The 23099-nt window shown below is 34.0% G+C and overlaps 3 protein-coding genes and 1 pseudogene across 3 annotated transcripts; 1 reads left to right on the forward strand and 3 right to left on the reverse strand.

The window, feature by feature from the left end:
* Window positions 1-397: 397 nt before the first annotated feature.
* LOC145613053 (cypmaclein pseudogene) lies at window positions 398-1468 on the reverse strand (annotated as a pseudogene).
* A 616-nt stretch (window positions 1469-2084) lies between these two features.
* On the reverse strand, window positions 2085-4257 carry LOC145614997 (uncharacterized). Its single transcript, XM_081670083.1, has 3 exons — window positions 4150-4257; window positions 3112-3182; window positions 2085-2762 (listed from the first exon to the last, which is right to left on the reverse strand). The coding sequence occupies exons 2-3, from the start codon at window positions 3178-3180 to the stop codon at window positions 2190-2192; spliced, it is 642 nt and encodes a 213-aa protein (XP_081526209.1). The 5' UTR covers window positions 3181-3182; window positions 4150-4257; the 3' UTR covers window positions 2085-2189.
* Window positions 4258-7178: 2921 nt separating this feature from the next.
* LOC145614100 (uncharacterized) lies at window positions 7179-13090 on the forward strand. The gene is made up of 7 exons (XM_081669096.1): window positions 7179-7689; window positions 8958-9689; window positions 9891-10246; window positions 10427-10638; window positions 11827-12083; window positions 12220-12398; window positions 12513-13090. The coding sequence occupies exons 1-7, from the start codon at window positions 7410-7412 to the stop codon at window positions 12594-12596; spliced, it is 2100 nt and encodes a 699-aa protein (XP_081525222.1). The 5' UTR covers window positions 7179-7409; the 3' UTR covers window positions 12597-13090.
* Window positions 13091-15938: 2848 nt separating this feature from the next.
* Window positions 15939-20027, reverse strand: LOC145614631 (histidinol-phosphate aminotransferase, chloroplastic-like). Its single transcript, XM_081669692.1, has 10 exons — window positions 19872-20027; window positions 19474-19717; window positions 19111-19194; window positions 18836-18990; window positions 18652-18749; window positions 18339-18447; window positions 17350-17507; window positions 16852-16994; window positions 16597-16737; window positions 15939-16219 (listed from the first exon to the last, which is right to left on the reverse strand). Exons 2-10 carry the CDS (start codon window positions 19705-19707, stop codon window positions 16088-16090), a joined length of 1254 nt encoding a protein of 417 aa, XP_081525818.1. The 5' UTR covers window positions 19708-19717; window positions 19872-20027; the 3' UTR covers window positions 15939-16087.
* Window positions 20028-23099: the final 3072 nt, after the last annotated feature.

Consider the following 23099-nt stretch of genomic DNA (forward strand, 5'->3'; position numbering starts at 1 on the left):
TATAATTTATATTATTGTGATGAGGTATTTGAAACAATGATGGTAAAATAAAAGCCAAGAAAAATTGAACCATATTGATTGTCTTTTCAGAAGTAACACCACATCAACAATGTTACTAATGAAGTCATTATATGTTTTTTTGGGGGGGTGTAGGGGGATCTCCGAATCTGATGTTGGGCAAGAAGTAAAATAAAAGTGGAGATTAAATTTAGAAATAATATAACCCCTAATTCTCAGTTCATCATCTCTCAAATGCAACTTACAACACACATGCACTAATAAAAATTTAAGTGTGACAAAATGTAGCACAAAAAAATGAAGTGTGAAGCTCAAAGTACTTGATGAATGCATTGTGTTGAGTTGTGGACAAATGTTACAAGCAAAGTCCTAAGAAGAATCAAGGGCACTTCTTGCGGCCTCCTTTGGTGGTCATGTTAGCCCAACAAGGACAAGAGTTAGCGTTGCCAGAAGTTCCTGGTGGCACGCAATTGCAACGTTGGCAGCAAGTGTTACATGCTCTTAGGCATATTCTGTATCTTGATGCCACACTGCACCTTCTATGACACCTTTCTTTGCAATCTGTCATGTCATTGTAGATAGAGTCAACATCATCTCATCGTAAAAAGTGACACATGCTCCACACTAAATTAATACGAGTACAGTGTATAATTGAGACTCGTGTTAGAATTTTAATGGTTGAGTTCGCACCTTCTGGTCAATCATATCAAAGTTAGAAGTTCAGAATTCATCACAACTTGGTCTAGCTCTAGGTTTTTAATAGTTGATTAAGCATAACATAGTTGAGTTTATCCAATTCTTGATTGTTACACATCATTTCATGTTTATTAGGACCCTCTATAATATTGAATTAAAATTTTTGAAATTCTTTTCTTACCTATTTTTGCACCCAAAAAGATGCGTTGTTGAAGGTGATGACGATGGTGGTGATGGTGATGGTGGTGGTGGTGGTGATGAGGCTTTGCATTGCAGACCTCCCACTATAGTTAAAAGATAGATGGAAAAAAATAATTTTAGTTGGAGAAATTGAATGATAATGAATGTTAAAAGTGAATACTAAAAATTAAGAAAACATTTCCATTCTTTTCCTAGGGACATATTAAGTAGAGCTATATGAACCTGTACACTTGTTCACAATCTAATACTCCAATACAATATAATGAATATATTTCTCATATTATAATCGTTCTCATACTTTTTGAACACCAATAACATCATCCACATTTTTTTTAAGTACGGAGTATTACATATACAATTATATATTAACATAATCATCTAATTAATCCGCGTGTGCAATGTAGTTTGTGTACATTGAGAAGAAAAATGGCAATGCCAAGGCAAAATATTAACATGATTACATTAGAAAAACGAAGAACGTACGTACCTCATGCGAGAGGACAAGGCAAAAGATGGCAATGACAAGGAGAAGGATTCTATTGAAGCTTAGCATATTTGTGATGAATTACAATACGTTGTAATCCTTTGAGAAGAGCCAAAAATTAAGAAATAGAGACGTTTATGTGTTTATGTAATAGATAAGGCTCTTCTAAATTTGAGAGAAGGGGTATAGGGGATGTTAATGCTAATTTTTGCCAGCGAAGAGGGTCAAAAAATCCCTTCATTATAAGGTAAATAATGGTTGGAATCTTAATTTTGGAGGCTATTCTTTTATATCTTTGTCCTCTTTTTTAGGGATCATTATTATTCTCTAATTACTTCTTTCATTTCTGATTTTGAGGTTAGAATTTGATTTTGTTGCTGTTTAATTATTTTGACTCTACTTTTAGGATGTGATCTTGCTTATTTTTTCATTTATTATGTATTTTTGATATGAAAATCAAAATGAAATATCATTGACAATAGATATTCATGACTGACCTATATCTTAACTGGTTCAAGAACTAAGCCTTATTTAGTCATTAAAATCAACTGTAATTCTTATTAATGTGAGTGAAAATTTGATTACGAGTGCTCTGTATTTTTATGTACCAGCTCGAGGGTTTGTGATGAGGTTGCATAGCACCAAGGTGCCTCCAAAGGTTTGCTGATATGTAAACATGTGCTCGTATACGCAATTTAGCACCTTCTATTACCAAAAAGTACAGATAAATGCATACATTCTGTGTACATATACTTTGTATTGACTAAATTGGTACAAAAAATAAGTTCATCTAAAATCTAGCCCAGCAACGAGTGCATTGAGCAATACAATCTCCTTTACAGTCAACATTATAACCAAGAGCTTTAGGGTTACGAAGAAGAAGATTTCGCAATGGCTTCCCTGTTATGCCCCACTGGTTTTCTAGGATCTGTACATTATTCTTCAGCTCAGTCTCAAGGTTGCAACCAAGAACTTCAGGGAATTTTTTCAGAAGCTTAGAAAGATCATCATCAGAGAGGCTCAAACTTCTGAGATACTCCAGAATTTCATTCACTATTTCGTAATCAGGAATTTCTTTTTTCCGTTCTTCACCCCAATAGGGTGAATGGATTTGACCAAATGCTTTCCCTAGCATCTTGTCCTGCTCTTCAATGCTGAAGTTGAACACAGACAGAGCTTCTCTACAAGATGCCCATTTCTCGGTATCTTCATTGCTCAAGGTTATATCTATTGTTGGAGCTGCAGAATGCAGTTCCCATCTCTTGAGCGTTAGGACATTATTCCTAGGCTTCCGGGTTAGTTCTTGGGGTAAGAAGCTTCGTGAGGTTCCATATACCGTTGAGCTTAAGGAAGCAAAATTAGGCTGGAGCAAGAAACAGGTGAATTAGACACTTAGACTAAAGCATGGTTTTTGGAGAGGCTAATTTCAGGGAAAGGCCTATTCATTTCTTATTCTTATCAGCAAAATCTTATTATGCAATGAAAGTTTAACATTCATTTTGATTTTGCGAATCAGGCAGAAGAGTTAACAGACGAGATCAGTCTGGGTAAGCAAGCACAAACGAGCTTATGCTTATGCTTATAATCCCTCTCCAAAAGAGTTGAATTGATGGGAATCCAATTTTATATACTATGGACAATAAAAAATAAAAATAAAAAAAAACCAGATGCACCTTAACATTAAGGCAAACAAGGTGTAGAGGTGAACTTACAGAAGACAAGTGTATGAATGATCCACGATCTAACGCCAAAGCTGGTGAAGGCAGAGAATTCGCCAGCATCCCTGCACTAGAAAGAATTCCAATCGACGCATGTTAAAAATCGAAGAATAATAGCAAAGTCAGACACAGGACAGTAACAAACAGCTCAGTAAGTATTCACATAGAATCATTACTTACAACTTTACAAAATCCTAAACAAACTCTATATAAAGAAGAAAGCAAAAGGGAACCACAAATTGCAAAGGACATCACCCGAAAAATCGATTTCTCAACATAATAGACATCTTATAATGGTCAGCACACTCAGCAGTAAGATATGAAGATGCAAAGAGGCATACTAAATTACTAATTGTAGATTAACACAACCTCATCAAACACTTTTACTACTTTGATTTGATCCATAATCTTTCCAAATCAATAATGAAGCACATTATGATTAAGCCACCAAACTTATATCCACCTTGATCAGTTCACATAATTTACTACCAGAAAATGCAACAAATTTGTCAGTAATCGGTTACACTCTGATGCTTTTAAACTAAAAGTAATTGATGATGTACTAACTTCGTCCATGTTTAGTTGTCACATTACGAGCTCAAGTTACAATACCAATCTCATGATTAATTGCAGGTGGAGGAAGCAGCTAACAATTTGACATTTGTAGAGACTAGTTCTTCTATAATTACAATACTTCATTGATGTAAAATAGCAATTAAGATACATACTCCGTATCAATAATATAATACTCTCCTTAGTTGAAAATTAGTGAATTAACAATCCAAAGTTAGAAACTTTAACACTAATCATAAATCAAAGTAACACTAAATTAGCAAGATAATCAATAATATATTAATAATAAAAATTGAAATTAGTTATCCAACCCAAAAAATATTACAAATATCGCAAATTAAGAGTAAAAAAAATATTCCAGATTTCAGATCCTCACATAGAAAACAAGAAAAAGGGTAAAAATCCCAGAAAAAAGAGAAAATCTGATGAAAAAAAATAAAGGTAGGAAGACAAAAATACCTGGAAAATTGCAGAGATGAAGGGCTGAAAATACAGTTTTTGGTTTCTCTTCGAGAAAGGAGAGAGAAAATGAAAGAAGGCTAATTGGGGCCCACAAGAACACGTAACGTAATGGTCCTTAGGTGCTGTTCAATAGCCGTCCACAGAAATGCTAGAGATGTTTGGAGTAATGTCCAAATTTAGCCCATGTTTTTTACGCCTATTTTATTGGGCTTTGATCAATCCTTTTTGCAGTTCACAAACAATAGGCTCACAAAGGCATTTACAAAATTATTTCTGTCTTTTAAATTTTACATTCCTTTATTGTATTAATTCATAACTTTAGTGAAAATGGCTATTATAATCTAGATTCAAAATTTACATACTTACATTATTTACAAATTAATAATTGTATTAATTGGTGAGTAGGTTGTCATTATTCTCAAATTATTAACGTATCACTCGGTATAACATACAATTCACGAGGTTATAATTGTATTTTCACATTTTAACATTACTAATTACTATAAGTGTCAATTCTTTCACAAATCAAGGGGTAAATTTTTCCAAATTATGTATCTCTATCTTCTTAATATCTAATTAGTTAACTTACATTACAATGTGTTGACTTAAGCAGTGAAAGGGTTTGTTCTACCACACCACTACAAATTGTTTTGGAACATCAGATCAAGTCTTCTCCTACGTAACTTTTACATCATCAAGGATAACTTAGAACTCAAGACATTTTGCCAAATACAAGAAAACATGCATTATATAGTTGTTATTAAATTTAACACAAAATTCTGAGAGCATCCAAACAAATTAAAAGTGTATTAGGAAATTTAAGAATAAGTCAAGACAATAATGTGTATTATTACACTCCATCAAAGACAATAAAAGATGATGTATAGCTCTTTATTTGTCTGATTTATCAATAAAACAAAGCAAATGTACCATTAATCATATAATTAAATTACTATGATTAACGTGACAAGGAATACGCAAGCTAAATTAAAGAATAATTACATTAAACTAACCATGCTGATGGTGCAATAATATGGCACCATTATTGACATGTTCACGGTGCAGTTGATTGGTTTAATTTGGCTTCTAGTTAATGCACAATTGCACATGTACTGATTTTTTCACTATTTTTATTATTGATGTACCAAATTAGTAATCAACAGTAAATTAAAGTTTCCTTTTGCAATTCTTGTACCCAACAAGACTTTTAACTATGTTCACTATATATAGTATGATGTATGCCTATATTCAAGATAAGTACTTTATACTTACTTTGGCTCGATTTCAAATTGATTTGGCTTAACATTGATCGGTTGCAAACATATATATTACAAATGTTATACGAAGTACTAGTATATAGGTTGAGCAAGTGAAATGGTTCTAAGATTCAATTTCATGCCTTGAAAAATAATGTAAATAAGATTCGATTTCATGCCTTGAACATCACTCGATATATAATTTAACCGACTAATATATTGATATCCACACTTATACGGAATACTCAATGAAGTTAGTGGGATGATATAAGGATGCCATTAAAATAAGTCAATGTAATAAAATTTGGTAACCAATTTACCAACCTCCTAGAGCTCCTACTAGGTTAACTACTACAACTACACGTCTACATGATCGTAATAATTAAATTTCTGACAAAAATTCATGTTTTAATTTATAAGCTACATGTGGGTCATGATCAAGGAACTCCAGCGTTGATCTATGTACAGTACTACGTTTTGTGCCTCAACAAGACAACTTCTATGATATGATCTTTAGTTTGGTAGGAGTACTAATTAATTAATATCTTGAAGGCATTAAAAAAACTAATTAATCAAATACAAGTATCTATTTTTTCTTCCCAATGTCATGATCAAATTTCATTGGCTTAATCTTAAATTAAGAAAAAAATTACACCATGTTCTTGCTAGACTTGTAGATCGAGTTAATTAAATGCTTAAGATATCGTTACATTTGGGCAAGTTTTATGAATTCGATGGCCAATAAGGAGAGGTGACTAATAATGCTGCAATTTTGACTTAAATATGCTATCATGAACTTATCTCAACTCACGTTTGACTAATTTTCCTAGTGTATAGTTAAAAGCATGGGGTTATAATGGTAGGAAAATGGAAAAAAGGGGTTCCCCATATCCCATTGTTTCAAGATTGAGGTCAATTCGACCAACTTTGATTGAAGATGTTTTTAGCATGCATGACATTGTTAAGACACGATGAAAACTTTATTTGGCTAATGAGTTTTTATATGAACCTATAGAAACTCATGATAAATTATGTATTTAATATGTTTATAAAAGCCTAAAATCAAAGTAATTACATAAATAATGAAAGCCAAATGTGTCAATTATTCCAAGAGGAATGGAGTAATAATAAAAGTTACTTTAATTTGACCCCTCCTTAGCTAAACTTGTTTACATTTCATAAAGCACAATTTTAAGTTTTTAACCACTAAAAATTGCCCATTTTCTTTTTTGCCATACTAAAAATTACCATAAAACACTTGTTCATAAAAAAATCTTTACCTCCCAAAGTCCAAAGCCACAAATCTAATAAATATTAAGTACTTGAAAGCTTGTAGACATATAAAATAAAGACAACACTCCAATTCATGTTTAGTTCTATGCTTCTGTAGTTTTAAGTTTTATAACATACTAATAATAATACTATGAAAAGCCAATTTGGTGTTGGTGCAGTGGTGATTAGAGATTTAGAGCTACAATTAACTTGGAGGACCGCGTGTTTGATATCTCGTAATAAAATTTTGGTAGTGACTAACCCAAATCCAGATTAATTCAAAGGATGAATCGATGAGAACGAAAAAAAATAATAATCCGTACGGAGTAATTATAAAGTAAGACCAAAAAGGAGGGTAAAACGAACAAAGTGCAGAGAGACCGTGACGGAGGGGGGACAAAAATTGATCGGCCGATCAAAAAAATTTTAAAAAAAAAATTCTCAGAAATTTCGCTTTCCTCTTTCACAATTCACACTCACCGTCTTCTCCACATTTTTAATTTTAATTTTACTTCTCTCTCTAAATCTCTCTCTCTTCTCTTCTCAACTCTACTTGTATCGTATTAGTCTTCTTCTTCCTTCATTTCTCACTCTTTCTCTCTCCTCGATCTGCAATTCATTCAATCTCCATTCTCCCAAAACCCTAGAAAATCCGACTCCATTAATGGTGAATGCTAATTCTTCATTACTATCAGCTTGATTCGCTGAAGAATGCTCCCACTCTATTGAATGGCTCAGTACAGGCAGCAGTCAGGGAGTACTAGCAACAGTAACCACCATTATAGCAACGGCATTAGCATCACCGCCGCTTCCGCCGCCGCTGCTGGTGGTTCCGAGCATGTTAGTATCGGAGTTCGTGGACCGTCGCATAAGCAGTCGCGGCATCATCATCGGAGATTAGGTTATTCCAAACGAAGGATCTCGATCGGAACTGTTATTACTCTTCTTTGTTTTGTTCTTGCTGCTTCGGCTTTTGCTTACGTTTTTTTAAGCAGGGATCATGGTTCGGGTAATTGTTTTGATCTCTTTGATTTGATGTGGTGCTGATTGTTTATTAATTTGATCCTGCATTGTTGTGATTATTGTGAGAAATTTAGTGGTTTTGTAGTTGTGGAATTTGATCTTATGGTTATTGTTCTTATTAGATGCGTGAGGAAATGATTGATTGTTGATGATTTTGGAAGTTGTGATTGTAGGGTGAATTAGTTAGGGATTGGGGGAGGTTTGGGCGGGTAATTGTAGTCGAAACTCGAGACTCGAGAGTAGCTAGGAAACTAGGAAAGATAGAGCTTAGATAAGGGAATTTTGATCTTAAAGAGATTGCAATTCTGATCTTAGGGACAAAGGGAGGTTTGGGCGATTAAGTATAGTCGAATGCTCGAGACATGAGCGTAGATAGGAAAATGGAGCTTAGATTAGAAAATTCTGATCTTAGAGATATTGCAATTGAGGAAGGAAAACAAAATTTTGATGTGAAGTGTGAGTGTAGAGGGGAATAGCCTGTTAGCTAGTTGGTCTTGATTGCTTAGGGATAGGCCGGATGCTGGCTTTTGACCTCGAGTATAATGGAATTACGCTGGGTGTTTAGGCTGTGTTGATGCAGGGTGACTTAGTTACATTGAAAAGTAGAAACTTACCTTGGCTTGATTGATGTAAAATCATGGATTTAAGCTGAAGCCATTGATTCAATTTGAGGTCCTTCCTTTCCGACAAAGTGATGGAGGGAAAGATGTTCTTTCTTTGGATTTGGGTTGAGGATTGTGTTCATATGTGTGTGTGATTTGATTGCCATCAGATTTTGGGCTTAAAAAATATATCTGGTCGTTTATAGGTGTTTGGGTTGGCTGTACATTGTTAGGATTGGAACTGTAATAGAGCTTGTGATTTATTTGAATTGCCATTAACTTTTATTGCAGTTTTGTCTATTTGACCATGAGATGTTATTGTTCGTATAAATTGTTACACTATTCAGCATAATCAATCAGCTTATGTGGGTTGATATTGCTGATATCCCTGTTATATATGCAGTTCACAATTATAGATATCTTATCTTGAACTAAACTTAATTATCGTTGCATGCATATGCTGACACACACTGTTAGTAGCATTTGTATGATATAGAAGTAGGCGCTTTAAGGAAAATTTACTGACAAACACTCTTGTAATCAATAAATGATTCTCACATCCATTCTTTCACTCAAAACAAGTAGGTACTCTTAGAAAATCCAATCATAAATCTTATGAGTTTTTTTATAACTCTTTCTTGATTTTCTGCAGACATAGATACAAAAGATACCCAAGATGATGCTTTCCGGGATGATTTTCTTACAAATGTGACAAGAATAACCACTCCCATGGTCAAGTTTGGCCATGACTCCGTGGGTCATGGCCGTGATTCAAGGTATTGGGATAGGGATGATCGGAGAAGGGATGAAGATTACAATGAGGATGCACATAAAAGTAGTGCAGATAGTGATGATGAATCTGAGAAAAGTCATGGATCCAATAAATTGAAGAGTCCAACAAAGAAGTCTAATAACCCTATAAGTAAGGGCACAGATCATCATGGTTTGTACAATGAAGCGGGGCGTAATGAATTGAAAATGTATGAAGAAAAATATGAAGCTTCTTTGAAGAATGTTGGCCAAGAAGGTGTGGAATCCGAGGATGGAAATCATGTTTTAGATGGGGGTCGCTCGGATATGGAGACTGAAGATGCTGACGCAGATGATGAATATGACGATGCGATTGATTCACATGATGGTCATGTAGACGAATATGATGATAGTAGGCATGAAAGTGCGGGAAACTCCAAACTGCCTAAATCTCACTCAGAACATGGTGGAACTGTTTTTGTAGGTCATGATTCAGTTGTGGATTATGACTCAAATGATAGTTCTTCTAAACAGCAGAGTTCTAACAACAGTGGGAAGAGCAAACAAGTCAGTGCTTCAAATATTGGCACTGGAAAGCAGCCAAAGAAACGTAGAAAACACCGCAAGTTTTCATGTAAGTTCTTTTCTCCCTAAGAATGACTAAATGATTATTGGTGTACTTGGGCATGCGATACTCTACCAGTCAACCCTAAGATTTTTGTGTTTTTATCGCGCTGTTGAGGGTTTCCTTTAATCAACATGAAATTGAATATTACACTAACAAGTAATAATGCAACTGCGAAATTGCTTAACTTTGTAATATTTATTGATGTAGCTTCAAGTTGTGATATGAAATTGCTGAATTCTACCGCACAACTTGTAGAGCCTCTTGAAAGTAGAAAATTTGCTAGATTTTCACTATCATATACAGAAAGAGAAGAGAAGCCTGTCGGGGAAGATAGCTGGGAACCTAGGTTTGCCGGGCACCAGACCTTAAGAGAAAGGGAAGACTCATTCCTTGCACGTGATCAAAAGATTAATTGTGGCTTTGTTAAGGGTCCTTCAGAGTATAGTAGTACAGGATTTGACTTGGCTGAGGATGATTCCAGATACAACAGTAAATGCCACATTGCTGTTGTTTCTTGCATCTTTGGAAACTCAGATCGCCTGAGATCTCCTTTTGTTAAAGTGGTAAGACATCTATTAAAGGGTCTATTAGCATTCTGTCCCATGAAAATTAATTCTTTTGTCCGCCGCCTGCACAATGCTTCTTTAAGATTTTTGTTTTTTTTTTTTTTTTTGGGGATATTTACTCCATCGTTGTGTGCGAAATCTGATGTGCAGTTTGAAATTATTTGCCTTTTATTTCAGATAAGTCGTTTGTCCAGGAAAAATGTTTGCTTTGTGATGTTTATGGATGAAAAGACTTTGCAAACCATTTCTTTAGAAGGCCATATACCAGACAGAATGGGATTCATTGGTTTGTGGAAGATTGTTGTGGTGAAGAATCTTCCTTATACAGACATGAGGAGAGTTGGGAAGATACCAAAGCTTCTGTCTCATCGACTCTTTCCTTCAGCAAGGTAAGGATGTGCATCATGAAGGCTATACCTCATGTTTTTATCACATTGTATTTTTGACTTTTTTAATCCAAAAATGGTTGAGATAATGATACTCTTATCTGACAATTTTTTTTGTTTGTGTGAAGTCACAGTAATTAATACTTCTTATTTGAGAATTCTGTCATGATATTGTGCTTTAAAGGGTCCTTGTTTTTCTGCTTGTAGTTTTCCTTGTTCATCTGCTTTTTAAAGTCTGAAGGGCAATATATGCTGTTTTCTAGTCTGTAACTACTGTTAATATCTGATTCCTCATTTAACATTATACTAAATATTTTTTTTTTTTTTTTTTTTTTTTTTGGTAATGGTGAAGGCTGTTTAGTATGAATTTATCGATCATTTTATCCATTTTTCCCCCAAGAATCATAATTGGACTGAAGGGTTTTAGCTTGCTCAAGTGTCATTAGCGTTTGGATCTTCCACATGCAAGATACAATCACATCTAAACAGCAAACTAGAGACTCAAATTGATTTTTAAACTCTTATATGACTTGGTGAGGCATTATATTAGAACATCAGGGGTAAGGATGTTGAAATATGTTAGGACCAAGATGTTGGTGTCTTAGGAGATAATCTTGAATATCTGGTTTGCAAGTAATCCAACTTAAAACTCGGTGGAATTGTTGGTTATATCCAAACTCTGCTGCAATTCTTAGCTCAGATAATTGTGCTTACTACTAGAAAACTCTGAATTTTCTGTGCCTTAAAAAAGTTTAGCCGGGAACAAGAGAAAATGGATCTGTGTAGATGAACAAACAGCTTTACAAGTACTTGCTGAAAGTAGAATTCAGAGATTGGCTTAATTTATTGGCATCTTTCTGTTTCTTTTTTGATAACTTCTATCATCATCCCAATGATTTGTGCTGCTAACTGTATATAGGGTTTGCACCTGTTCTAGTAGTTTGTGTTGCAACAATGATATAGTGAGGGAGCTAAAAAGGGTATCCTAAGAATTTGAGGCTTAGATTACTGAATGTGTTGTACTGGCTGCCTGATGTGAAATGTTACTGGAGCTTTAGATAAAATAAACTGCTCTTCTTCCTGGAAGAAATTATCCACGGAATTGCTACTCGAATTAGTGTGTAGGTTGATAGCTAGATATGTACTTGGTATAAATTCAATGTCAGTCTCTGAGCGTTTGTCACTTGCCAGGTATTCCATTTGGTTGGATAGCAAATTGCGTCTCCAACGTGACCCTCTGTTGTTATTGGAGCACTTCTTGTGGCGAAAGGGTCATGAATATGCAATATCAAATCACTATGATCGTCATTGTGTTTGGGAAGAAGTGGAGCGAAACAAGAAGCTTAATAAATTCAACCACACTATGATTGATCAGCAATTTCAATTTTATCAGGCTGATGGGCTTAAGAGATTTAATGCCTCTGATCCTGAAAAGATGCTTCCGAGCAGTATGTTCATATCACCTTTTTGTTTTTCATTCATCTTTGGTGGGAAAAAGTACGATTTTTGTCTGGGTTGGTCCAGGATAAATTTGGATTGGGATCTAATCTATTGTCCTTAATGATTCATTTCTTTTGGCAACAGATGTACCAGAAGGGTCTTTGATTATAAGGGCACACACACCAATGTCAAATCTGTTTTCATGTCTATGGTTTAATGAGGTGGACCGTTTTACTCCAAGAGATCAGTTAAGCTTTGCGTATACATACCAGAAGTTGAAAAAGAAAAATCCTAGCAAAACATTTTATCTCCACATGTTCAAGGTGAGCAATGTTTGTTTGAAAGCTCTGTGCCAGCAAAATAAAGCAATAATAGAGCCAATATTAGGATTTTGTACATAATTGAAGTATTAACATCTCTTTGCTTGGGATTTGCAGGATTGTGAGAGGCGACAGATAGCAAAGTTGTTCCACCACAGGTCCGATGAAAAGCATAGCACATCACGGGATGCTACGGAGTAGGCAAAGGGAAGCAGTGTTGCACATAGTGTGAGTTTCCACTTTCTTTTGTACGTTATGCTTGGACGTGCCTTGCCATTCTTGGAAAATATAATCGCTCCCCACGAGTTTCATATTAGGTCGTGGATGTCGGTACAATACACTATACTGGATTTTTTCAATGAGGACATAATTGTGCTTGATAACAATGGTTCTGCTGGACCAAAGTGGCGGGGCAGCTAAACACTTCAGGTTAACAGCTATGGAAGGAATCGTTCATTTTGTAGTCCCTCATTTGTATTAATTTTATTCCAATTCATTCTATGTTTGATGGCTAGACGAGCCATCATCCAATACTCATGTAACTCTAATATTGATTTTGAGAAAACTACTGGTGCCATATGTATTTTTAGGGACGATACGACCTGGGGAAAATTTTTTGATTGGTCATTTACAGTGTATTCTAGCCTTCTGGAAACATTTTAGATTAATACATTGATGTTGGTTCGTATATATCACTCACTATTCAGAAGATTATTGGAACTTTTTTTGCTTTGGATTTTTGTTACCTTGATTTGCATCTTTAGGCTTTACCCATATTTGTCAAGTGGGGTCGTAAAAACAGGAGCATGAGCATTGAGTTGTACCTTAACTGTCAATGATGTGGGGTAATAAACTAATAATTCCTGGGAAATCTAAGCAAACAAACTTCACAATTTTATCAAGGAACAATTTCTTCCACTAATCTTTATTTTAGTCTTTACGTTGGTATATCATGGTAAGAACTTCATGTTCCCAAAAAAAAAGAAAAAAAAAAAAAGGACACGTGTTGATGCTAATATAAACATACCTTTATTTATGAAATTAATAAAAATTTGGGCATGGTTAGATCTTAGAGGTAAATGGAAAATTCAAATTTTGTTTTATTTGGCGATTGTTCATATAATTTACTCTTCTAATTTATTTATTTTCAAAATAAAATAAAATTTGTGTCAATCATTCTAATTTAGCGTTATTTTTTTTTTTTTTTCTGATAAGAACGTTGTTTATTTGGTGTTAGCTAATATTAGCATGTCAAAGACCAAATTATTTGAATAAAAGGACTATCTTATTTCACTACCAAACCTTTTTCTGGTTTGTAGGCGTATTAGCCATAAAAAAATAAATTAATTAGGCAAAAAGTAACCTAATTCAAATTGCTTAAGATTGGATTAACCGCATTTTACAACAAATCAAGAATGTATTCACAATTTCATGTTGAAGATAGGCATACATCATGAGATTAATCACAAAGGTTTATGTTTCAATGAACCAAACCAAGTTTAATCAACAAACAATGAAGTCAAGCTGTAAAAATAGCCAAATGGGGCAAAGTATAAAAGAGAATGAAAGTCCTTGCTAATATGCGTGGAAATCATCTCTTCCTTAGGTAATCATATCCACACACAAAATACAAAAAAATAAAAAATAGTAGAAATTATAGTCAATCTTTGTTTTAAGGCAAATCTAGTGCTAATTTTCTAAATCTTGTGATTCTTAATTGGTAATTAAGCTGATAATTCTTTTTCTCCCCTCAATAACATTCTCAAACAACTCATTAACTTCACTCTCAAGCAAGTCTAGCCCTTCCTTGAGAATTAGAGACTTGTTCTTTAAAATCTCTAAACTTTTTGCTAATTTCCCTTCATCAACACTTACTTCCCTAGTTGAAATAATATGCCCTTTGAATTCGGAAAATGCATCCTCAATCACCTCATTCTCTTGTAAAACTGGCCTCCTCAGATCATGTGCGTTTTTAAATTTCTCATTGAGACAATTGATGAGTTTTTGGACACAGTCCGAGGATGAATCTGAATTGCACAAATCAGTATAGATTCCCTCGTCGATTTCAATGTGAATTGGATGAAGAATTGAGCAAAGGATGAACAACGAAATAATAGACATTGTGCTCCCAATAGATTGCATAACTTGCATGTTGGTCCTTGTCTTCAACTTCACTTTAGTAACTTCTTCCTTGTTAAGGTTCATTTCTCTTAAATTCTTCACGTCAAAAAACTTGCTATAATTTTCTCTTTCAAGCCTCTCGAGTTCAATCTTACTAGTCGACGTTGATAAGGTAGCATCCTTCAATCTCTTAATCATGAAGTTGATCAACTGTCGATACCTATCTAAACCCGAAATGGCTGACTTAAGCAAGTTACAGAAATCCAAGAGATCCAAAGTTACACTCATATATTCATCAAGCACATGTACAGCTTCCCATGAAGCAGGAACTTTAGATCTCTCGAAATCAAACAGGAAATGGGAATGAGTCTTCTTGATGACAGACATGGCCTCGCTACACCATCGAAGAGAAAGAGGATTCTCTTCCAGAGACTTCAGTAGCCGCTGTAGATCAATAACCATAGAAGAAAACAGCCCAACAGCTAGTTCATCAGAAAAAGACGGCTTAAAGGACATGAAACATGTTAGAAACATGTTTGCAATATATCCTATGCAATGTCGTGTAACGAAAACAGAGGATCCTAGGTTGTTATAGCAAGAAGGCTTAGACTTAGTTTATGGACTCACATATTCAGACATCGAAACGAACAAATAGATTATATTAGCATACCCTCAGACTTGAAGGTGCAGAAGCTAACAGAAACTGAATAGGACTGGTAATATTGTAGCTTTGTAGTGTAAAATACTCTCTTTTCTCTAATAAGTGGAAAAGAATACGTGAAAAGCAAGAACTTGAAGGTTAAATAATTAAGAGTATGGAGATAAAGGGTGAAGAGGTTAAGTCACGCAATACCCTTTTCCTATAAACAGCAGAAAAGTGAGTATTCACAAAGGAAAGGGACATTTATTCATATTATTTGTATATGTGGTAAAGCTTGCATTAATCCAGCAAATATGTTTGGGTAACAACTTGTTTAATATAATGTTACTTACAAGTTAAATAAATATCCTATGATTTCTTTGTTTAGAGGAGCTGTTAATTTTTTCTTTGTTTAGAGGCAATGTTAACAAGGATGCTAATTAGGCAATACTGAAGGATTAGTTTTTCTGGTGGTTTTCGAGTGGATGGGGATGATGGAGGGAGTATTGATTAATCTTTGATACCCCCATATCTAGTTAGGGTGACTGTGAAATGATGTCGAAATGTAAATCCTAAGATTAACTTATCTTTTGAGGACAATCCTATGTTTATGAGGTCATAAGTTGTGGCATCAGAACCAGATTTGAACAACGAAGGGTAGACAAAGGACGACTCCTCTATTACTTTATTTTTATGCATATTACTTAAAGCATGATTAGTTTAAAAAAAAATCGTATTTGACAGAAAAAGAACAAGAACACCAGTAGGATGGACAAGATCAATTAAAATATTTGAGATGTCTTTCAAGAGTAAAAAATTCATAATCACAACAGTTTCTGACTGAAACTAGAAACAGAATTGTTACAGAGGAATAACAAAATCAGGCTGGTAAGAATGTTGTACCCCACTGACAATCTAAGATGGTTATACATCAGAAGAATTGTTTAAGACACTTCATTAAGACTTCAGTGTGCTCAGGTTTTCCAACAGATACACGAACATAACCTTTCATTTCCTTGTTATTGTAGTGACGGATCATAACACCCATCTTAGCAAGGTCCTCCTGTTTAAAATACGAGACAAAACACATTCGTTCAGGCTATCAGATAAATAGTCTAAGTTATAGGCATCAATGGTTAGGAGATTTTTTACAAAGAATTGAATTAAAATACAACAATTATTCTGTGTATGTTTTTGCAACTCCAGGCCTTTTTGAATTTTAATTAATGTGTTGCTTTGTTAATGGAATTCAGGTTAATAAATATCTCAGCTAACTAGATATAGATTGTGGCCTATTATTGAATAGAAATGTGAGCTATTATTTCAAAAGGATGGAGTAACTACTATCACAAAGCAAGCTAAGGTGATTGGTGAGTAGTAAGCTACAAACACATTTCACATCTGTATCCAAAAATAAGAACAAAGGCAATGTGATAGTACCTTGAGCTTCTTGGCATCCATTCCAGAGGTAACTTCACAAAGAATAAAGTTGGAGTGGCTTGGAAAAGGTCTAAGAAACGGAACTTCCTCCAAAAGCTTATAAAGCCTCTCACGTTCTTGGACCAAAGCGTCTTTGACATTCTGACAGATGGCTAAATATTAGCATAAAAGACTGGAACACAAAGAGATCTACTAATAAAATAGAGATAAAGTCGAGGAAAACAATTAAACAATAGAAAGAGCAACAGAATTTACTTCTAGATAAGTAGGATTTTGCAATGCAGCGCAAGCAGCTATCTCAGCAGCTACAGATACATTATAAGGTTGTTTTGCTCTCCAAAGATACTCGATAATACTAGAGGGGAATGCTCCATATCCCACTCTAAGGCCAGCTAAACCTGTTGATGAACCGAATAACTTATAAGACACTATAGGTTCACTTTACAAGTAAAAATGGTAACTAATGAAATTGGGATTCATTATATTTGTCTCCAACAACTTCTGCAAGAATAACATAACAACAAAGCCTTAGTCCCAAATTGATTGGGGTCGGCTAACATAAATCGTCATAAGGAACCATCCGTAAAAAAATAGAACATAGCAAGAATATTGTTTAAATAAAAGTGAGCGAAACAAGGGGAAAGATATTCAAAGTGAACCAAAAAAAAGGTGTAAAGATAAAATTTGAGAGTGTTTTAAAACAGTGAACTTCTGCAAGAATTTATAGAAAGAAAACATCAACCAACAACATACCAGCCCTTTTGCTGAAGGTCCGAAGAACAATTAAATTCTCATATTGTTTCACCCATTTCATACGAGATTCAAGACCTGCAAACTCAACATATGCTTCATCAAGTATGACCAGTACAGGGAGATTGAGGATCTTCAACAGATCTTCGTCATTGATTATACTGCATGAAATGCGTATAAAAAGCATATAGTCAGTAAATTGCACCTAAAGTCAAGTTATGAGGGTAAAAGTTAGACATTTAAAGCGGAAAGAGCATTCACGTAATAGCACACAAAACATGTACAAACAAGAACGATAGACCACTTATCAACAAAGATTTGGAACTCGTTACACATCAAGCTCACTCCACAAACTAAAAAAATTTACAATGAACTCTCTTTTCAATATGACAAAGCACATCAGTTCACCAAGTTATCTCTTTAGCATATAGCTGACTAAGAAAGTAATTATCTCCTACATTTCTTAATAAATTGAGAATATAATATATTAACCAGAAATATACTAAATATAATATACTATCCCATCCAGTGCAGCTATTCAATGTTGATCGAGAACCGGTTATCAACAATTCTAAATCCATACTAGATGGAGACACTAGACATAAATTAGACCACAAACCAAAAACATGTTTCACCAATTAACAGCACATATTTCTTGCTTTCTATATTCTAATACTTCAAGTTTTAGTATTTTGGTAGGTCCACTTCCACCCAACCAAAATATTAGTGTCCTGTCACCCTAAAGCTAGTCCAAAAGCATTCTCCCCGAAATACATTTATAAAACAGAATTACAATACGAACCTAAAAGTTTGTACCTGTACAACTTAGAATTGTAAATGTCCAAAAGAAGTGCTCATTTTTATTTTTCTAAAAAAAGGATACTTTTTTTAACAAATGTGCCTTGTTAACACACAAAATCACTGTTTCCACTAAGAACTGTACTGTACGGAATATATGAACAAAATAATTTTATATCCTACTTGTCACTTACCTCCCATCTGGATTGTTTGGGGAAGTAAGAAATATGCATTTTGGTTTCTCAAGATCAACAGTACGCGCAATCTCTTCAACATTCAAGCTAAAATCAGCATTCCTTGGAACTGTATAGGAAAAGTATTATTCAGAAGCCTATCAACAGATATTGAATTACAGGAATCCCCCCCCCCCCCCCCCTTTTTCTCCCTGATAAGCCTAAGAACACAATTGCTGGAGCTAAAAAAAGAATTCTATATTGGAATTTATAATTAATATTAATATCAGAAAGCTATAAGTGCAGCATCATGGAGCAAGATCATTCCACCTACCCTTTAGGACAACAGCTCCATTCACATTTGCATCAAATTCATACATTGTAAATGTCGGTGGACAGTCAACAATTTTGTCACCAGGTTCCAGCACACAACTGAGCTACATGATCATTCAGAACAAATGATAAGATACACTGAAACTATAGCAACAGAAGCAGGGGACAGAGTTATGATCTCTAACCGCATGATAAGGTCAATGAGCTCATCGGCACCACATCCTACTAGAATGTATTCAGATTCAAGGCCTGAGTCTTCTGCAAGGGCAGCACGTAACCTTCGACTTTCTGGATCAGGATATATGTACGGGAATTTCATATTACCCAGAGCTTCAGACACCTAGAGAGCAATCTAAACTTGTTAAGGGAATGCACTTTTTCTATAAACAGAAAATTATATTTAAAGACACCAATGCAGACAACAATCAGCAAAGGTAAAACTCATTTTTGCATAACTTGCCTCTGGAGGTGGACCGTATGGGTTCTCATTTGCATCCAATTTAATGATATCCTCAGGCTTCCTACCGAGCCGTGTCGATAAAACCTATCACCAATGCAATCAAGTAGATGTAGCTACATTGTTAATAATAGATTACACTCTTCCAATCTCATCAGAAAAAATGACAGTAACTTAGCACTATATTCTATCATCAAACAATTACATAACTCTATTCCAACCAAATTCCAATAAAACTCAACATATATATACAAAATCAAACATAATCAGCTCTAATTAAATAATCATCTAAGTAATCAATTGTTCATCACTTATCATCAAAAGCAAGAAACTATCAAAAACAGAATAGTAAGTGATTTTTTTTACCTCAAAAGGTAAAATGGGTTGGTAAGGAGATAATTTCCTGAGATGGGGTCTGATAAAAGAATCCCCAGTAACCTTTGGTTGGCCATTTTCACTCACTTCTTTAACAGGCAATGTAGATGCCATTGAAATTACCCTTCTCTGATAATTCACCTCAAATCCACAACTGGGTTGACCAAAACTTCTTGATTTAATCAGGCAAGCAGAAGAAGTGTTGCAAAAATCAATCACACCCATTAAATTAAACCTGCATAAAATTTCTAAATTAGCTTTCTTTTTTCCAGAAATTTGATTGATTAATGATTTGTTACAGGAAATTATCCAAATCAAACCCACATAAAATAAAGATGGATTGTCTCATATTAATGTGATGAATTACTAATTAATGAAGAGTATGTTACCTGGAGTGGAGTGGTAAGAAGAGAAGGAAGGTAGAAGAAATGAAACCCTAAACCCTGAAAATTGAATTCCAATAATAAGACGGAGTAGTTGTAGACTTGTAGTTCAGACAACAAACACTTGAAAAGGCCTGATCTTTGTGAATGTGTTATCGCAAGTTGTTGAAAGATTCGTTTTTTTTTTCTTTGGACGAAAAAATGCAATTATAAATTGTCAATAATAAACATAATAAATTGCTACATCATGCATTATGTCAACACTAAGCAAATGGCAACTAAAATTAGTCACTACTCACTAGGAGGGTTTTTTTTTTTTTTTTTTTTTTTTTTTTTTTTTTTTTTTTTTAAAAAAAAAAAAATCCAACTATATCAATTGAGGTAGTTTGACAAAACTTTTTTACTCCACATAAAATAACTTTGTGTGTGCCGTTGTAAAAGTAAAAATAAATATTTGTGTAGGTATTTTAGATAGGTTGATTTATATACTCTATAAACACCATATTCATGTCCTAAAAAAAAGGAAAAAAAAACATCATATTCAAAGAGATTGTTATATATATCTGGGTGTACGGTACACCTAAGGGTATTTGTTTGCTCATTTGATGATAACATAAGCAATAATTATCATAATGATCAAATAATTCCCTTGGTGCAGTATGCACCCGAGTCCCGAGTGTATATAATACTACCATATTCACGTTGTTTTCATAATCACTTCATTCACTTGCCCCTTGAGATCAAAGGAAAGGCCATTTCAAAAAAGTGGGGAGTAAGAAATAAAATTGGCCAACAAAGAATTCCAAAAACAGGAAAAGAATCATATTGGGTTTGTTAAAGAGGCCCAATTGAAATTCAGGATACTATTTGAAGATAATGTTCATGTATATCATGGTCCAACTTCACGAATGGGCTAATCATCCTATAATTTCACCTACAACAGCTACAAATGTCAAATGTGGTCCATTTTATGCGTGACTTTGGCAAGATATAGCTGGTCTACGTTTAGCTATGAATTGAGACTACTTGGTTTGGATCATATCAGATAATAGTTCATCTATATATTTTCGAAAAATCTTAAGACTGTATGATATTTATTTTGGGTCATATAATGTTGTTTAGAACCACATATAATAGTCGATTACATTACATAGAGCCCCACGGTGATCTTGCTTTAATTAAATAAGACATGTACATAAATTGCTAAATTGACGGATTGAAGGCAAAGTGAATAGTTTCAACCACCCAATTGGTCTCCCGGAGTGCTGTGGTACCGCGACCGGACCGGAAAGGAGGGGGACAACAAACCTCTTGCCAAGAGGCAAAGGTTGCTTGCCCCATCCTCGTGTTGTAAGCCCACGGCCCCCCAATCATTCCCCCTGAACGCAACATACTCTTCATTGTACTGGCGTCCTAGGAAGAACCTTGACTAACATTCTTTTGATGTCCAAAAAAGTCCAAAATTCTCCTAAATTAAAGGTCAAAATTCATGCTTTTGGACCAATTTTAGAGATTTTAGGACTTATTGACAAAAGATTTTAGGACTGTAGAGGATGCATATCAAATTCACATAAGTATGTTTGGAACTATATATGACCACTAGTCAGCTATATGAAATCCTGCGGTGGCCTTGAAATAATAACATGAGTGTAAGTTGAAAACGAGTAAAATAGTGGCTTTAAGGCATCATGATCCATTTTAAATACACAAATAACCTCTTGGGGTGTCTTGGGGACCCACACTTTTACTTTTAAAGCTCAAAAAAATCGAAAATTGTTCAAGACTAAAGATTATAATCCAATTTTATGGGCTAATTTTGGGATAACTAGTTTGCAGAGCATGTACCATTTAAGAAGGTTCAATAATAAGTAGAAAATAATACGAAGTACAAAAGAATTTTCCATAATTCAGTCTTAGAAGCTATAGTAGCGTTTAAGTTGTTTAAAATTTGAAGACTGTTTCCCTGTCCCTCCATCAATTGCGGTCATCACGCGGAAATGAGCAAAACACAATACAAGATTGGTGGAGCCTTGAGAATAAATAAACAACTTCGTAATTTCGTATGTTTTTATTAAGTTGGGCCCATTTTATCACTGCTTCACAATAGAAGTTTTGAACAAAAGATTTTGCAAATGTCAAAAATGACTTAGAAAGATCATATTGGAAATTTGGAATCAACTTGTCTTAAATTCTTTTGTTACATTATTGAGAGAGAATTAATAATATTATTAAGGGGTTATTTGCTACAATTATTTCCTATGTAGAGGTGTTTATAATTACCTGACTTACGTTAACCAATATGATAGCCCAATTCATGAAAATGTCGACCAACTTCAACAAAAGTTTTCAAACGTATGTATATATTTTATTGTGTTCAAGTAATTATCGTTTTAAAAGGATTTGACCGTCTGTCTTTCTACAATTGAAAGAAGGTTTTCCCAAAGAACTTATTTAAATTGTGAAATGAACTTATTAAATAAATCTTATTCATCCGCGAATTAATTTTGACCAATTTTTTCTATAATAAGTGAAAATAAGGTGAATTGAATGTAGACTAAAACATCTTAATGAGATCATAACGATACCCCTCTAATCATGAGTAAATAATAAAACAATGAGATCAAAGTTTCAACGATATCATAGCAACACCCCTCCAATCATGAGTTTGACATTAATGAAGCAATGAGATGAACGTTAAAATGAAATCATAACATCCCTTCATCAATTATCATGAGTTTGACTATGATGTATGTAAATTTAAAATTGAACCATTCAACCACTTGCTCTTACTTTATTTTGTAAATCAAATAACGTATGATTGTTTATAGTATCCCCATACAATTTGCATGTTATAACTCAATCATGATCATGAAACAAATCACACAATATAATTATTAAGAACAAATTAAATTAATCATCTGTTGCAAAATCCCGAAATTTCTCCTTTAATTTAAAAAAATATCCAATGTGCATTAGTATCTTACTTACATAATTACCAAATAATAACCCATTAGAATATGTATGCTTATTATAACTCATAATCTAAGCTAAATTGTAAATAACATTTAACAACATATATTATATCTATCAGTATGAAATTGAATTAAATTAGCTACTAATTCAAACCAAACGAACTATATATTATACAATCAACTAATCAAGTATAGTTATATGTATGTATATATATAATAGTGAGATCAAATTGCAAGAAAATCTAATTATATAACAAATTAG

Source organism: Chenopodium album, chromosome 25 (genome assembly GCF_948465745.1).
Source record: "Chenopodium album chromosome 25, dcCheAlbu1.1, whole genome shotgun sequence".
Classification (NCBI taxonomy): domain Eukaryota; kingdom Viridiplantae; phylum Streptophyta; class Magnoliopsida; order Caryophyllales; family Amaranthaceae; genus Chenopodium; species Chenopodium album.

What these genes read in the sequence shown, in the direction of transcription:
- LOC145614997 (XM_081670083.1), bottom strand. Translation starts at nt 3,180, where the DNA reads ATGCTGGCGAATTCTCTGCCTTCACCAGCTTTGGCGTTAGATCGTGGA. An exon ending in CATTCATACACTTGTCTTCT is followed by an intron (nt 2,763 to 3,111) that starts GTAAGTTCACCT and finishes TTCTTGCTCCAG; the next exon opens with CCTAATTTTGCTTCCTTAAG.
- LOC145614100 (XM_081669096.1), top strand. Translation starts at nt 7,410, where the DNA reads ATGGCTCAGTACAGGCAGCAGTCAGGGAGTACTAGCAACAGTAACCAC. An exon ending in AAGCAGGGATCATGGTTCGG is followed by an intron (nt 7,690 to 8,957) that starts GTAATTGTTTTG and finishes GATTTTCTGCAG; the next exon opens with ACATAGATACAAAAGATACC. An exon ending in CGACTCTTTCCTTCAGCAAG is followed by an intron (nt 10,639 to 11,826) that starts GTAAGGATGTGC and finishes GTCACTTGCCAG; the next exon opens with GTATTCCATTTGGTTGGATA.
- LOC145614631 (XM_081669692.1), bottom strand. Translation starts at nt 19,707, where the DNA reads ATGGGTGTGATTGATTTTTGCAACACTTCTTCTGCTTGCCTGATTAAA. An exon ending in AACCCATTTTACCTTTTGAG is followed by an intron (nt 19,195 to 19,473) that starts GTAAAAAAAATC and finishes CATTGGTGATAG; the next exon opens with GTTTTATCGACACGGCTCGG. An exon ending in TGGATGCCAAGAAGCTCAAG is followed by an intron (nt 16,220 to 16,596) that starts GTACTATCACAT and finishes TATTTTAAACAG; the next exon opens with GAGGACCTTGCTAAGATGGG.